General features: G+C 37.3%; 2 protein-coding genes across 2 annotated transcripts in view; one reads left to right on the forward strand and one right to left on the reverse strand.

Moving 5' to 3' along the window:
* LOC134667509 (probable aconitate hydratase, mitochondrial) overlaps window positions 1-16,632 on the reverse strand; it is a 30,258-nt gene extending 13,626 nt beyond the window's left edge. The window contains exons 1-9 of the mRNA XM_063524937.1: window positions 16,433-16,632; window positions 16,031-16,111; window positions 15,749-15,892; window positions 15,015-15,206; window positions 13,410-13,596; window positions 11,994-12,080; window positions 3,805-3,983; window positions 2,223-2,345; window positions 1,074-1,271 (exon numbers count right to left, since the gene is read on the reverse strand). Of these exons, the coding sequence (XP_063381007.1) occupies window positions 1,074-1,271; window positions 2,223-2,345; window positions 3,805-3,983; window positions 11,994-12,080; window positions 13,410-13,596; window positions 15,015-15,206; window positions 15,749-15,892; window positions 16,031-16,111; window positions 16,433-16,465 (1,224 nt within the window). The 5' untranslated portion in view covers window positions 16,466-16,632. The remainder of the gene's footprint in view (window positions 1-1,073; window positions 1,272-2,222; window positions 2,346-3,804; window positions 3,984-11,993; window positions 12,081-13,409; window positions 13,597-15,014; window positions 15,207-15,748; window positions 15,893-16,030; window positions 16,112-16,432) is intronic.
* The window catches only part of LOC134667489 (adenylosuccinate lyase), a 382,878-nt gene that overhangs the window by 150,588 nt on the left and 215,426 nt on the right, over window positions 1-16,864 (forward strand). The gene's annotated exons all lie outside the window — the stretch shown is intronic.

A 16,864-nucleotide genomic window follows, 5' to 3' on the forward strand; every position in this document is an offset into this window, starting at 1 on the left:
CGACCTTTTTAATTTCTCGAGGCACGGGAATTCTCGACCATGATTTCTCGAGTTTCTCGAGTATCTCGAGAAATTTTGAAAGCTCCGAAAAACAGCATGTTATTTTTTTTTTTGCTTTTTTACAAATCAGACTCGTAGGAATCGTAGGTGAGATCAATAATCAAACATATGGTAAGTACATTTTTAGTCACCATAAATTGCACTTAATAATCAAAAATACAATAACAAAAAAAAAACTATAGGTGCAGGCGTGCGCACCGGCAATGTGTTATGCTATAGTGTATTTCTTTAGGTACCTATTCAACAAAATGTAAACAAACTACAATATGGTATTTTATTAGGCAGCAATATTCAAGTCAATAAATTTAATTCGATGTGACAAAACTTACATAAGTATTACTACGTAATATTAATTACTCGTACTTACTCAAAGTAACAATAAAGCTGCTAAAATTGTAATATTTTGCTAATAGGAATATATTGGGATGATTTATCAATTAGTAATTTAGTTTTGTAATATTTGTTATTAAACTTATTACATGGTCCTATAATTCGTTACATTTTTTTTAAAGCGTTTTTAATAAAAATACACTACATGAATGTCATAAATCATGATAGTTCAAAAGTTTCAAAACATGATAATCGGTTAAAGCTTTCTAGCTAGGGATAGGGGACGGATCAAGGTAGTTTTTTATTTGGTTGGTAATAAAGGTTTTACGTAAGTTCCTACCTGAAAACCTAAAAAAAACATTGTTCATATTTATTTAACTACCTAAAGAAATACATTATAAACACATCATGTGTTATACGCGTGTTATCTTTTTACTAGATTTATTTCTCGAGTTCTCGAGGCATTGAATATTTTTTTCCCGTCTCGACTTAGGACAAATTTCTCGAGATTTCTCGCCTCGGGAATTCTCGAGCAGAAACCCTATATACGAGTACATAGAAAACATCCATAACTCTGGAAGAAATATTTGTCATAAACACTTACCAGGATTCGAACCCGGGATCTCCTGCTTCATAGGCAGGGTCACTACCGACTAGGCTAGGAGCCCGTTAAATAGTCTCACCTCCTTGACGATACTGGCGCAGCGGCCCATATCTTCATAAGAGGAGTTGGTGCAGGAGCCGATGAGGCCCACTTTGATGTCCATGGGCCAGCCGGCCTTCTTGGCGGCCTCGCCGAGCTTGGAGATGGGGTTGGCTAGATCGGGGGTGAAGGGGCCGTTGACGTGGGGCTCCAGTTTGTTCAGATCGATTTCGATCAGCTGGAAATAAAGATTTGATTAGTAATTCAAGTCGATGTGTGTTGCGTTTATAAAAAAACCACTAACAAGTATATTTCCTTGAGCAAATGAAAATTTAATGTTACCACAGCCTAACACTTAGGGCCACTTGCACCATTCTACTAACCCGGGGTTAACCTGGAATTACCATGGTTACCAGTACAATCTGACACTGGGTTAACGGTTTAACCTCTTAACTCCGGGATAGTGGGATGGTGCAAGTGGGCCTTAGACTACAGAATTAATTCCATTGGGGAATAATAACCCGTCAGGTCGTTATGAGGAAACCCCCACTCTAACTCCTCATTGGAATATAGCATTGTTCCTAAATATAATCAGGATTGGGTACGCGGTACGCCAACTCTTTAGTCTGAATGTTTATTCATATAATTATATGGTACAAAACATCCCAAAAAACAATAATTAGTCTTCGTTGATATTAGATTAGCTGTACTAAACGCGGGTATTGGACCAATGGTGTCATTTGATTGTCTAAAGATCGGTTTATATCACAAACTGCTAGACAGGCGCCGCGACAGACATTTTTTTTCATACAGTTTTCCATCGGCGACGGCACGTATCTGGCATGCAAATGTCTGTAAATATCAAATGATTCCGATTCGGAATTATATACCTTATGTTACTAGTATTAACGCTGAAATTCCGATTTCTGATCATGACTGACGAGTCGACCAATTTAAAAAGTTTATCTAAGGGTGGTATTCCACCTGACCAATTTCTTGTCCCAATGTGCATTGCGTCTCACTCTCTCACTAACCAAAATACACATTGGTCAAAGAAATTAGACAGGATGAGTATCCCCTTAACCTTGACTGACGGCTGACATAAGTAATTTTTCTAATCATGATTATCGACCGTTATGATCTACGACCAACGAGTATATCTATGGCATGCAAAACTCGACTGTATTACCTGGTCATAAGGCGCCTTCGCGTCGGGTGTGAGCAGATGTTTGGAGGCGCTGGCGGCGGCGGCGATGTCGTGACGTCCAGTGGATTTCAGGTACGCCTCCATACGCGAGTTGTACGGGAACACCTGGGTAAATAAAGGACACGAGTGAGTCAATAGTTTGTATTGAACTGTGACAAAACTAGACCTCTTTTTGCTTATATTTTGTACTGCGGTGGCAAACAACTTACAAGACTGGTGGGTGCATTGTTAACATTACATAAAGCGCCGCAAATATGCCCATGATGAAAAAAAAAGACTCCTTGATGGTGAGGATCTAAGCAAGCATTCAATAGCTCCGATCTAGGTGCCGGTTGCTCGGTTGCAGATGGTCGCCATTCCGCCATTTTTCACCTTATTGCATTGGGTTAAGGTGAAGAAATGTATACATATTTATGCACACGACTGTACTCCACGGTGACGGCGGTGGAAAGTTGTTTCTTCGTCTAGCAACTATTGACATATATTTCAGGACGGGCCTTACGGGCACTAAAAATGGTACTATAGTTCATCGGTATCACTCACGAACACAGACAAAGCATACCCCCTACCCCCTCTGCCACGCATACGGTAGTTTTACTCCATGTTCGAATCGAAAGTGTCTGTCTGACGTCCGTGTCTTTGAACGGACCAATCACAGCACGGGATCTCGCTCACATCGTCCCCCGCACCCCCGTATTTTTGGCAGCATCGGTTTCATGAAATAATTGCTCTAAACTGGGTCTAGATCTAGAGGATTCCTAGTCTATGCTCACGAATTAGGGCTAATCGTGCAGTGTAACGCAACTAGTTGCGCGCATGATGCGAACTCATCAACAAATCGCGTTGTAGAGGTATCACACCACTGTACTGGCCCCATTCTTATTGCCCGTAAGGCCAGTCCTGAGATATACGTCATGCTAGCAGCGGTCACGCTGGTGGTGGCTCCGATCTCGGCGCCCATGTTGCAGATGGTCGCCATACCGGTGAGTCAACGAGTCTGTGGTACTCAACGATGGCGGCGGTGGAAAGTTGTTTCTTCATCTAGCAACCATTGACGTATATCTCAGGACTCAGTGCTGAGATATACGCCAATGGTGGCAACACTCACGCTGGTGGTGGCTCCGATCTCGGCGCCCATGTTGCAGATGGTCGCCATACCGGTGAGTCAACGAGTCTGTGGTACTCTACGATGGCGGCGGAGGAACATTGACGTACATTTCAGGGCAGGCCTTGCGGGCACTAAAAATGTTACTAGTTCAGCGGTGTCACTCACGAATTCGGGCCAATCGTGCTGTCTAACGACCAATCGCGCGCGTGATGCGAACTCATCAACCAATCGCGTTGTAGCGGTGTCACGCCACTGTACTGGCCCCATTCATGCCCCATTTTTATTGCCCGTAAAGCCAGTCACACCAATTTTGGTGGCTAGCCAATCTAGCCATAAGCTGCGCGTGGCGCTGTCGCCACCTAGCGGCCATATCTGTCCTGATCGTAACAGGTGCGCTTGGTTAGAGAGTGAGCCTTCTGTACCTAGTACTATTATTTATTCTGTGGCAACACTCACGCTGGTGGTGGCTCCGATCTCGGCGCCCATGTTGCAGATGGTCGCCATGCCGGTGCAGGAGATGGAGTCGACGCCGGGGCCGTGGTACTCCACGATGGCGCCGGTGCCTCCCTTCACGGTCAGGATGCCGGCCACCTTCAGGATGATGTCCTTGGGGCTGGTCCATCCGGAGAGCTTTCCTGTAGAAAAATTAGTATTTAGAAGCATTCTACCAACGAAGAGGATCACTAATAGTCTGACAAGAAATTACAGATATTCATTGATCATTTATTGTGCACAGAAATTTTTAGTGTTCCGTACAAAACTTTGTTTACGGAACACTTATAGTAGTGGACCCTATAATGGACGTGGAACCAGTAATGGGACAAAAAAACATAATTCCTCTAAAATAAGTATCTAAACGTAGTTTATAAACACTGGCTGTATATTATCATAAATAAGAGTCCTAGAGCTGTTTCAGTTTGTAGTTTTATTACATTTGGTTGTTTTTTAATAAATTGGCGTCAACCTAAAAGTTGTCGTGTCACTGAAAAAAAATACCACTACGAATTCTTAACAACTTCGCTAAGAGAGGTGAGTTAATTTATTAAATTTTAATTAAATAATACTTGATGAAAACTAGAATGTGTTTTGTTAATTGCATTTACCATGAGATAAGGTATACAACACACTATGTTGTGACTCCACAGATGTAAAAAAATAGTGGTATTTGGCCCAATCCCATTATAGGAGCTGTAAAACTGCATACCTCCTATGATGGGACAAATGACAGAATGATGCTTGCTATGCCATAATTTCATGTTTAAACAATACAGAAATAAAATATACTTAAGAAATATGTCAATCAGGAGGTATTCTCGGACTTCGGATAAATTAATATCGTTTTTCCAAACTTTTATTTAACTTGCCCTATTAGTTAGTGTGGGTCCAATCTTGGTAGCTGAATGTGAGCCACTTTTCGATTTCCGATTCAGTTGAAATTCTGTGTAAGAACGTAATTAAGTATGCAAATCGGATGATAATGCAATATTATGATAACATGGACCTGATCTGATGATGGAGACAGGAGGTGGCCGTGGGAACTGTAGCGCATTAAACCCTAACTAATTGTGTTAGGGTATATTAGAATTGTCTCGATGGATCTAATACAATAATAATTGGCTGTGGAAAGAAAAATACATTCAGCGATAAAAGCTTATACCAAAAATTGTTTTATTTTGCCGTAATTTATTCCCCATTTCAATATTTTATACTCATAGAGCAATGTCCATTATAGGGGGCCCATTACTGGATCCACGTCCATTACCGGGGGCCCATTACTGGAACTTTGGTGTCCATGACTGGAGAAAAAAAGCATAGTTTTAATTTGTTAAATATGTGGAAACTAATTGCAGTATCTTTGATACAACACGCCTAAAACATGAAAGACGGATAGGACTTTCATCTTTTAACACGCTAAGCGGTAGACCAATTACATGTATAAGGGAAATATCATAAATACTCCAAATTTCCTCTTAAATGTCCCATGACTGGTGCTGTTACTATATTTAGTTCGATTTTATTTAATTTCTACTATTTTATGTCGCGCTATAAATACTGCAGGTAGCTATATAAAATTTCGAGAACGAATTCATAATAACTATAAAACTAAAGGCCTAATATTTTGCCCAAAAGATCAGCATTCCCATCTAGCGGGGCAATGCGGCCAGCCTTCTTTACACCCTACCTATGGACTACGACTTAGGGCAAATTTTTTATTTATAAGTTTTAGTGTTTTTGTTAAGTTGTAAAAATGTTATTAAACTAAAGTATTACCAGTAAAAAAAAAACAATTTGCCAGCCTCTTCAGAAGTATTAAAAGAAGAGGGTACGCAATTTAATTTTATTGCGACATAATTTTAAAACAAAGGTGTGCCTCTCTATGACGTTAAACTATGTGACGTATATGTAACGGATACGAGATATCAATATCAGTATGATTCTTATTGATATACCTAATCTAGCCTAGCTAGTATAAGAGAGATAGTTATGCCAGGATAAGTTATCGTGATAAAATGTCTCCTAGACTTGATTTGTAGGAAATTTTGAAGGCCGTGATATTTACATACACGTGTACTTTAACATTCTAAGTACTTATTCTAAAGATTACTTTAATAAATATCTAGGCCTAAAACTTTTTTAATGTGAGTTAAGGTTGTGCGTCTTACTCATACTCATACTCATACTCATAATCTTTATTGCATATCACATTGTATCTTAACCTATTACATAGAATTGTGTACAACATGACACCCTGTAGGGCACAGCAAACAGTTTATTCAAGAGGAGATCTTTGATGTGAACATCATAAAATGTACTTACTTTAACTTTTAGATTATCTACAGGAAAAGCGAACGTTTTAGACCGATCCCTATATGGCTTTATTTCGCCATACAGCGGGGAAATACGGCCAGCCTTCTGGGGACCTTGCCCGTTGACGGCGATCTGGGCCAAATTTTTTATCTGTAGGTTTTTAAGTTTTATTATGTTTATTTATTTCTTTCTTTGTTTTTATCAAAGTATCATCTGTCTTTATGATCCAAAACATTTGAACTGTAACGCCTTGACTTTAGTCATTTCAGATATGTTTGAGATCTTTGTTTGCTCTGATAGCGCTGTAGAAATAAAATTTAATTAATCGTCATAAATATATTTTAATCTTAAATAAAGTCAACTGAAGTACCAATTACAATGTTTACATAATACGCAAAACATAAAGAAAAAAGTAAATAAACGTTTTTGGCAACGGCTCAAAACATGGCGCCGCTTCACGTACGATTATATAACAAACAGAACAAATGTAATTCGATTACTGTTTTAAATTGGAAGAGAGTATTGAATGCATTTTTAACACATGATGCTAAATTTGCTGTCGAATCAAGTCAACTAAGTATTTATAAAATATATAATATATTTATAAAACGCAAAAATTATTATTACTATGTAATTAGTAAGAGACACGTTATCAACTCCTTCGTGAGTTTTTGCTGATTTATACAGAACTAAAAGTTAAACTAAAATTAAAATTTCTGAACAAAACTGAAATCTTAAATTGGCATTAAGGAGTTTATTTAAACAAAGAAATGTACTATTACAAACATAATACCGTAGATAAAGTAAGAAACGCAACCTATCAATGTGTGTCATTGACATAAGACTTAATTTGCCGGCATAATTTTATTCACTAACCCCTTATTTATAAACGTTTACTAAAGTTAACAAGCCGATAATAATTGTTTGCCCCTTTCCGACGTATCGGAATGATGGAAAGGGACAAACGATTATTATCGGCTTTTCAACTTTAGTTAACGTTTTTGAATAAGGGGGTATACCTGTACCGATCACTATTTGATCACTATACGGAACGATTGATATCGACTTTGTCTGAAATGAAAGATTTTTTTTATGTACCTCTAGTGATAATCAGTGATCGGACAAACCGTAAAACCCATCAAAAATCATTTATATCTCAAAATAGAACAAGATTTATTAAACTCATATTATGTACCCAGTATCTTCATAAAATTTCCAGATTATACTCAAAAACTGCAGGTCAAAATTGTGAAAAAGAAATGTATCATGTTCCATACCATATTTATTTTTGCGATAAATTGTCCGAATTCTGGTGATAATGAACTATATACATACACTCAAAACATACTTGTTTTGTTTGAGTTATACATTCATACATACAAGTTTAATAAACCCGGTGAGATATAGAACTTTCAAGATAGTTAACTATCAAACAAAGCTTATGAAAATAAAATGTACCTACATGATTAAAAAGTTATATTCGGTAATAACACAAAACATTTTACACGAGTACTTTTTTCTTGACCGTTTATTTATTTTCGCTCACAGTACAATTATAGTTCGTAGAATCGAAAACGTGTTGAACAATCTAGAATTATCCAACTATACCATGATAGGAATGTCTAGACGTAGATCGCCCGCGATAAAAATAAACTCACTACAGTATCAATGTCGCGTGACATAACCAAACGCTCACGCGCATATAGCACGTATCTCTATTACCATAAGACACAATAGTTTGGCTCAGACGTGGATTGAAAGTTACTCGGTCGTCTTCTTTTAATTAATGGGGCAAACGTTATTTTCGTATCGTGTTACGGTTTAGTTGCATATCGCAATGATATGGGTCATGTGACGTAGTTTCACTTAGCTAAAAGGGTACAGCACGGATATGATTGTCGTTTTTGTCTACGTGACAGCGTGATAAAACGGTATCCGTCACTTTCTATCCCGCGGTGTTTAAAAAAAGTGACATTTATTTTATCACGTGGATAAGCCATCCATAATACACCTGCTGATGTAGTGCATAATTATTTTCCTTCGTTTTTTTCACGGAAACGTACGAACGTGTCTTGCTATTTCAATCAGTCCCGGTACAAAAAGTACTGAGGTTGACTGAAGTAGCATGACGAATACGAACGTTTCCGAGAAAATACGATGGCAAACAATGCACCACATCTGTTATGTAGTGGACGAACGCTTTTGTAGCACACTTGTATGCACTATTATGGATTTAATGTATTAGTGTTTCACTTGTAATGTAACCATAAAAAAAATGTGACAGAAGTTAACAGAATAGGACGCTCTCATACAGGATGTAAAAAAGAAAACAAAAATAAAGGCCCTATCAAAATATCTAAATACTTAGTCTATTTTTGCGGGAATTTATATATGTACTCGTATTTAAAAGTATTGTTTTTAAATACATTTTCTAATGCGTTTTCAACATAAACTGGCAAATCATGATATGGAGCTTTATTTTCTAATATTAAGCGTCATAACGTCAATAAGTTTACTAGGTCTTGTGATAATAATTAGACATTAGACTTGTTAATAACACATTGACTGACTGACCTCAGACATTCTCCGGAACTCGAGTCGGACACGTGCATAATTAATTTCTCATTAATTGAGATAATCTCATTATTATGACGAGTTTACATTATCATCATTGGTGGGTTCTTCTCATTTACTACATAATACATTACATATTATAAATCTTAATGTACTATGATGTGCTTTTTTTAATCATGTCATAAACACTTCATAAATATACTCTTCTGACAATGTGGGTGTGTCTGAGTATAGGTTAGTAGTACCATTCCATCGTTGCCCTAAATTCCGTTACGCACATTTTTTTAATCAGTCCCATAACCTAAAAAATATAAGGTTATTTTTTCCAGCACGGGTAAACCTTTGTCATTGAATGCCATGGACCGTCAAGTAAAAAAATTTCAATGACTAAGCACCAAAATGTTTTACTATGCTTACATTACCATTTAATTAGCCGACAATTATTTTAAAATATGTGTGTAAGCATTGTGCAAGACGTTAAAGTTTGTCTACTACGCTATACGCTGATGACAAGACTGCGCAATTTAGGTCGACACAACTCGATGTGACAATTTTCAACTATACAGGGTGGACAAAAAATGCCTTACCGTTGCCAGGGAGGTTTTGGGATTATACTGAGCAACTTTTATTATGAGACCAAACCTGAAATGCGAAAAAAAAATTGTCTGTTTCATACATTTTGGCTGGTCCATTTTCTATGGGAGGGTAAATTTGTTTTTCTCGAATTCGGGGTTGGTCCCATAGTAAAATTTGCCCAATATAATCCCAAAACCTCCCTAGCAATGGGAATGCAGTTATTTTTTAGCCACCGTATATACGAACAACCCAAGGATTCATATTTCAAACTGTCACCATTACATACCTACATACCGGTTTCGTTTTTAATTTTTTGGCATAGGTATAGTTAGGGTACAAAGTTCAAGGTCAAAACGCGTGTTTAAAATACCGTCTAAAAATAAAGTAAAAGTGCGTTTCATTAGCGAAGATAAACAAGCCGTGTCATTGATTCTTTGGCGAGACGCCATATCACTTAACTGATCTTAAATGTCGTAAGTGTATCCTGAAGAGTATAAATACATACGTCCTTTTAGTTTTACACCATGGCTTATTGTTGGTTTTACTTGAAATACGCAAAACAAAGCAATTTAAACCTTTCTATGAAGACAGTAAGGTTGAGATTATTATTGCAAAACGTCGCTTACTGTAAATGCTGCATTTTTATCACATTTACGTATGATGTTTTGGTACCATGTTTATCTTTAGTATTATCAAGTGGCAGAAGGCAACGCCTAAAAATCATATTTCGTAGCTCTACGTACTCTTGATAATGGTATCAGTGCAAACGGCTTTATATCAAAAAGGAATTAGTGCCGAAGTATTGCAAAAATACTTAATTCTTTTTAGCCTAAGTATTGTAGTATGGCGTAAAAAGTCGTATCATGGTAAAACCATGATGTGATTACCGTGCTTACATTATCCGTTATCACATAATTGAATGACACATTTTATTTTACACTATAAATAGGTACTAGGAACCTAACTATTAATTTCAATTTTAATATGGAATTGTATTTTGTTCTACAAGTTGGCAAACACACATTTTTACGATATCAATAATACATAGGTATACATCATTACACCTTATAAAACAAAGTCCCCCGCCGCCTCTGTCTGTTTGTGTGTTTGTTTGAATGTTCGCGATAAACTCAAAAACTATTGAACGGATTTTCATGCGGTTTTCACCTATCATTAAAGTTATTCTTGATGATTAGGCGTATAATTTGTTAACGCATGCGTAACCGGGGCAGGGGTATCGTCTTGGGTCGTCCCATTCGTTTTTCGTCAAGTTCTTAAATTAGTCCTATTCTGCTTTCGTCACTCATTCTACTTTGAAAGCCACCGACGATTGTGACGAATGTAGAATGAGTGACGAAAGCAGAATAGGACAAAATTTAAGAACATGACGAAAAACGAATGAGACGACCCAAGACGATACCGGGGCAGGGTCGCTAGTACATAAAAGAATCAACGCGAAAACACTTTGTTCTTATTATATTAGGAAATATTATAGGTAAAATGCTTTCATGCTTATGTAGTCACCCAACACAGGGCAGAGTTTATTGCCAAAACAATAACATTTTAATTAGCACTATTCGACAAAGTGATTTAATCACAGTTGCTCAGACAACAGGTGTAGCCACGCAAATATAGACCTTAAGATTATCTACAATTCTACACACTTCTCAAGTGTTCTGATCTGATATATTTACGACTAACTCCTTGACTGACCATTCCAAGTGCCCAACAGGGCGTTATTAACATACCGCTAAGTGGACATTCCTATACTATTCGCAAACCAAACTAACTACAGATGTAGTGCATAATTATTTTCCTTCGTATTTTCAAGGCAACGTACGAACGTGTCTTGCTATTTCAGCCAGTCTCGGTACAAAAAGTACTGAGGTTGACTGAAGTAGCATGACAAATGCGAACGTTTCCGAGAAAATACGATGGAAAACAATTATGCACTACATCTGCCGGCCTAGCCAAGGTTACAATCGCTATCGCTTCGACAACGAAAAGCTTAACGTCTCTCTATCACTCTTCCATATAAGTGCGACAGTGACAGTTGTGTTTCGATCGCTACGGAGCGTAAGCGATTGGCATCTTGGGTACGTGGCCTGTACCGATATTGTAATACTTGCGTGATCTCTGCGAACTGAACTCACATCTGCGTGATCGTAATAAGAGTGAGAGATAGTGACATGACCGTGTCCTCAGTTTGGTTTGCGACTACTATTATTTTCGTTTGCGACCTTAGGGATCATCCATTAATTACATCACACGTTTAGGGGGAGGGAGGGGGTCAAGAAAATGTGACATGGGGAGGGAGGGGGGAGACACAAACTTTGTGACGTCACTTTAACTTCATCAGTAACCGAAAATTTATTTAATTTATTTTATTCGCTGTACATTTAAATAACAAGTTTTTAAAACGATAATCGTTTTTATTCGTTTAATTTTCTTTCCTAAGCAGTTTTGGGTTATATAATTACTAATATTTATATCGTCAAAAATATTTTGATAAAATATTAATAATACTTAGGTACTTACTTAATTCGATTTGGATTTCGTAGACAAAATGTGACGTCACACTAGGGGGAAGGGGTTTGCCAAAGGGGTCAAAAAACCTAGAAATTCGCGTGACGTAATTAATGGATGACCACTTATAACACTGTCCTGTTATTGTCCTGTATGCTTACCGGTCAGCTTGACGCCGATGACCTTGGGGCACTTGAGCTCCCAGGGGATGTCAGCCATCACGTCCACGGCATCAGCACCACCAACACCTGAAGAACACGTCATTGATAATCATTTGTATAATATATTCTAAGCAGGCTTCCAAAGAAGAAACTACATACCTGTAACAAGTAACGTAGAATATATTTTTATGAGATAAAATTAAGTCAGAACTAGTTGAATTTAAACTGTTGTGAGACATACTGAAACATGTCGCGCGAGAGACTAAAAACAAGTGAGTCTAAGCCGTAAAATTATTCAATATCTGAACTAGTTGTACTACAAAACTAACCACTAAAGTAAGCATTTTTTAAAGCTAACTAGTAATAAAATAGTAGCAACTGACCCTTAGTTTACATGAAATTATAAGCTACAATTTCGAGTTTTAATGATACAAGTTATATAATTTCGGAATGTACAGTAAGTCCGGGTCACACAATTAAACTTACTTATCAATATCATAAAAGTTACGTGTGCCCTCTGATCCTCTAATTTTGTTTACGATAATTTACATTGTAAATGTATGAAATAACCAATCAAATTAATAACACTTAGTTTATACTGTACATGGACGTTTATTTTGGTACAGTTGCTATCAGATATATCGGAGCGGTCAATATCTGAACACGCCTCTATTTTCAAGGCATCTTCATATTGTGAATTGTGAACACCTTGGCCGCTCCGATATATCTGATGACGACTGTATTGTATTTATACCCGCCATATTCTAGATACTTTGTAAAGCGTTGATGACTTAGCAGTAAGGCGTGAGGCTTTCAAACCGAAGATCGCGGGTTCAAATCTCGAATCGTACCACTGAGTTTCATAAAACTTATGTTTGATATATTACTTGATGTTTAACAATCGCTTGTGAAGGAAAATATCGTCAGAGATAACCGATAACGACAGAAACTATATCAGTTTCCCTTCTGGGTTCCTCCCCAGGGTCAGATGATTACCGGTTCGGTAAAAAAACTGTTGTAGTCCCTAAAATGCAACAGGGGAAACGCCAGGATGAGGAGAATCATCATCATCATCAGCCTACTCTCGTCCACTACTGGACATAGGCCTCTCCTATTGCACGCCATTGAGCACGATTTATGAGGAGAATATGTAAGTACTACTACAACTACTACAACTATTGACGTTACTAAAAATTATATAATGTTTACAACTATTCATTAATTTAAAATGAAATAAGACATTGTTAATGGTACCTACATACATACAAACTCAATCCTTAGATTTAAGAAGAATTGCCGTGCCCTACCAGGGCCCATGTGAAACGACTATTACCTATGTAACACCTGTGTACTTACCATGGATGCAATAAATATATGAATATGAATAAGTATTTTTATTTAATCTTTGAAACTTACCAATGCAGAGACCGCCGAGACCTCCACCATTAGGCGTGTGAGAGTCAGTTCCGATCATCAGCAGGCCGGGGAATGCATAGTTCTCCAGGATGATCTGATGGATGATACCGGAGCCGGGCTTCCAGAAGCCGACGCCGTACTTAGCACCGGCGGTAGCCAAGAACTTGTATACCTCTGCGTTGATGTCCTGGGGAGAGTTAAGTCTGGTTATGATTTAGAACAGGGACCTGCAATTTTTTTGACCTTATGGGCCTAATTTGCAGGAATAGGCAGAGCCAAAAATGATAACTGTGCTAATTGCGGAAAGTTTGAATAGATTTCCGAAATCGGTAAATTTCCAAAAAAGTTGGAAAAGAATTCCGAAATTTCAAGAAAGGTTTTGTCATAGAAAATTAAGGAAACTTTCAGTTTAGAAACGGAAAATTTCGATCTCCATAGAAGAATATGAGAACTTTCCGAAAGTATTCAATGTGGAAATTTTGCATTTTTGGAAACTTTCCTATTGCACATCAGCAGTAAATAGTACAGTACGATACAAGTGCGAAAAGTAGAAAATTCGCAACGAGTGGCGATAAGTACAATATATGGCCCTTTGTACTGTAAAACGTTGTACAATACGCGTGCGAAAAGGTAATTCCCAACTCGTATCGATTTAAAGCACTCGTTTCGGTCGCGTTTTAATTTATCGCCGCTTGTTGCGCATTTCCTACTTTTCGTACTTGTATCGTAATGTACTATTTAATTTTATTCGTTTGTTTCTTACCTTACAATAAATTATTCATTGTATTAATAGTTATCTGGAATCTGGAGTATTCTACGTATTTACGTACCATTTGGCAGTTATCAGAAGCGTCATTGTGTTTACTAACACATACACGTATTGTGAAGGTGAATGTTGTCACTTAAGAGGACAGGGCAACGATTTTGTTTAGTTTTCCTGTAAATATTCGGTATTCGGCCGAATATTGCCCACTATTAGCGGCCGAATACTGATTATTTATTCATCATCTTCTTCTTCCTGGCGTTATCCCGGCATTTTAGCCAAGACTCATGGGAGCCCGGGGTCCGCTTGACAACTAATCCCATGATTTGACGTAGGCACTAGTTTTTATGAAAGCGACTGCCATCTGACCTTCCAACCCAGAGGGTAAACTAGGCCTTATTGGAATTAGTCCGGTTTCCTCACGATGTTTTCCTTCACCGAAAAGCGACTGGTAAATATCAAATGATATTTCGTACATAAGTTCCGAAAAACTCATTGATGAATCATAATATTTATTCATCATCATCATCATAATTTAAGAGCTTTGCTCTTGTTGGTGGAGTAATCGCCACTCATTTCTTTCTTGTGCCAGTCTTTTAATTTTCTTATAGGACGCATAATTATTACTTTTTTATTAACCTACTGAAAAAGAAGAATTCAACATAAAAATAACCGCAACCTACTTTATTTAATATTTAAAATGTACTCTTGGTTGGGCAGTTGTTAAATATCTACCTACATAGACCCTTATTGAGACTTATTTATATTACAAATAATTTTATTTTTACCATGGCTTCGATTGACTCGCACTAAATTGACTATTATACCTTGAGCAGACTTACCTTTGCTCTAGCCAAATCCTCGACACCACCAGTCTGGGCTTCAATAAGATGGTCACAGTGGATGGTGGACGGTACTGCGACACGCGGCAGTCCAGACGAGATGAACTGAAGCATAGCCATCTGTGCGGTGGCGTCTTGCATGGCAACACGATCGGGGCGGAGGCGGAGGTAGCTTGTGCCACGCTCAATTTCCTGGTTTCAAAAAATACAATTGATCAATTTTTTAATAAAATTTTCCAAGGACTATAAATAAATAAACTACTAATGCCAATATAAAAATTACTGGAGAACTGCATTTAATTTGCATAAAATATGTGCTTGCAATTAATATAATATTCATATAAAACAGTGTATGTATAAATTATTCATTGGAGCTGGTTTAACTGGAAATATTATAACACTACATTTAGTATCACTAGTTCATACAGTTTTGTATCACTAATGTTATTAACTAAAATTAGATATATTTACAACTTTACATAATATGTTCTATATGACCTGCTAATAAGAATAAAAATAAATATGTCCAAATTCTACCAGGAAAGTTGTTAAAAGTGTATTGTAGTGTGTATTAGTTCAAACTTTTCATACTTTTAAATAATCACCAACAATTCACATATGCAATAAATTGTTTGTTTACTTTATCAGCACTTATCTATTTTTGCAACTTGATATCCTCAATTATTTGCAATATCACGGATTTGCCCAAAAACGATAAATAAGAATAAACTCACCTGGCCCTTGGGGTCATCAAGATGGGAGTACAGCACCTTCTCGGACAAGGTCATGTCGCGACCTAACCTCTTTTTGACAATCTCCAAATTTTTGGACAATTTCGCATACGGCAGTGGTGCCTTGTCTAGTTTCGACATCGCGACCTAAAACACCATATCACTCATTAAAACACCACAAAATTACATAAAAAACATCATTTTCAGGTCACTGATGGTTACATAACAATGTCTTTTTTTGAAAGAAAACAGTGATAAAACGGGTATTTTGGTGGTTTTTCGTACCTGGGCGGCCGCGGCCGTGAGGGGAGATACGCTGAAGCATCTCTGCTGGATCTCCAAGAGCACTGTTCTAGTCCTACCACCCTGAAAAAAAATAATTAAAAAAATATTAAATTACGTAAAAAAAAGTGTACCACAAACAATATAATCATGAATAATGTCTGGAATAAGAAAATCCGGTTTACGATTACTACTAATAACCCGGGGTGACCTCTCGTTAACTTTATTTTGCGTGACCTGACCTATCCATTCAGATATGCGACATACGGAATCGTATTTCGCAATCACCATTGATAACGATGTAAACATACGAGCAGCACTAAAACCGATAATTATAAAAACTTTTCTGGAATTTTATTATATTAATTAAGTAGCATGGAATATTTAGGAATGCGAAGGACTTACCTGGCCATGCAAAACTCTCATACAGTGAGCCATGGTTGCGGACTTCAGAACACCAGTGACAAAATAATATAAGACTTGTTAAAAAAATCAATTACGGCAACATGGATTGATCCAGATATCTACCGTTTTTCGACTGCAATATGCAGTTCTAATATATAACACGTACCGCACAAGGGCTTCAGCCGAATTGGCAGATCAGTCGGTAGAATTTGGCAGTTAGCCCTCTTTGGGTTGTCAGCACAAAAATATATGCTGGCACTGTGGAAAAAAATAATGATACGTAAATACATCATTGCAAGGCAATTTACATAGAATTGTAATTGCGTTAGATAATGATAACAGACAAAGAGAATCATACTATCTTTGTTTTACACTAGTACTAGCACCCAAAAGAAAAGGATGAGTATAGTTTTTTTATTATTATTTACTGAC

Source organism: Cydia fagiglandana, chromosome 9 (assembly GCF_963556715.1).
Source record: "Cydia fagiglandana chromosome 9, ilCydFagi1.1, whole genome shotgun sequence".
Taxonomy (NCBI): Eukaryota; Metazoa; Arthropoda; class Insecta; order Lepidoptera; family Tortricidae; genus Cydia; species Cydia fagiglandana.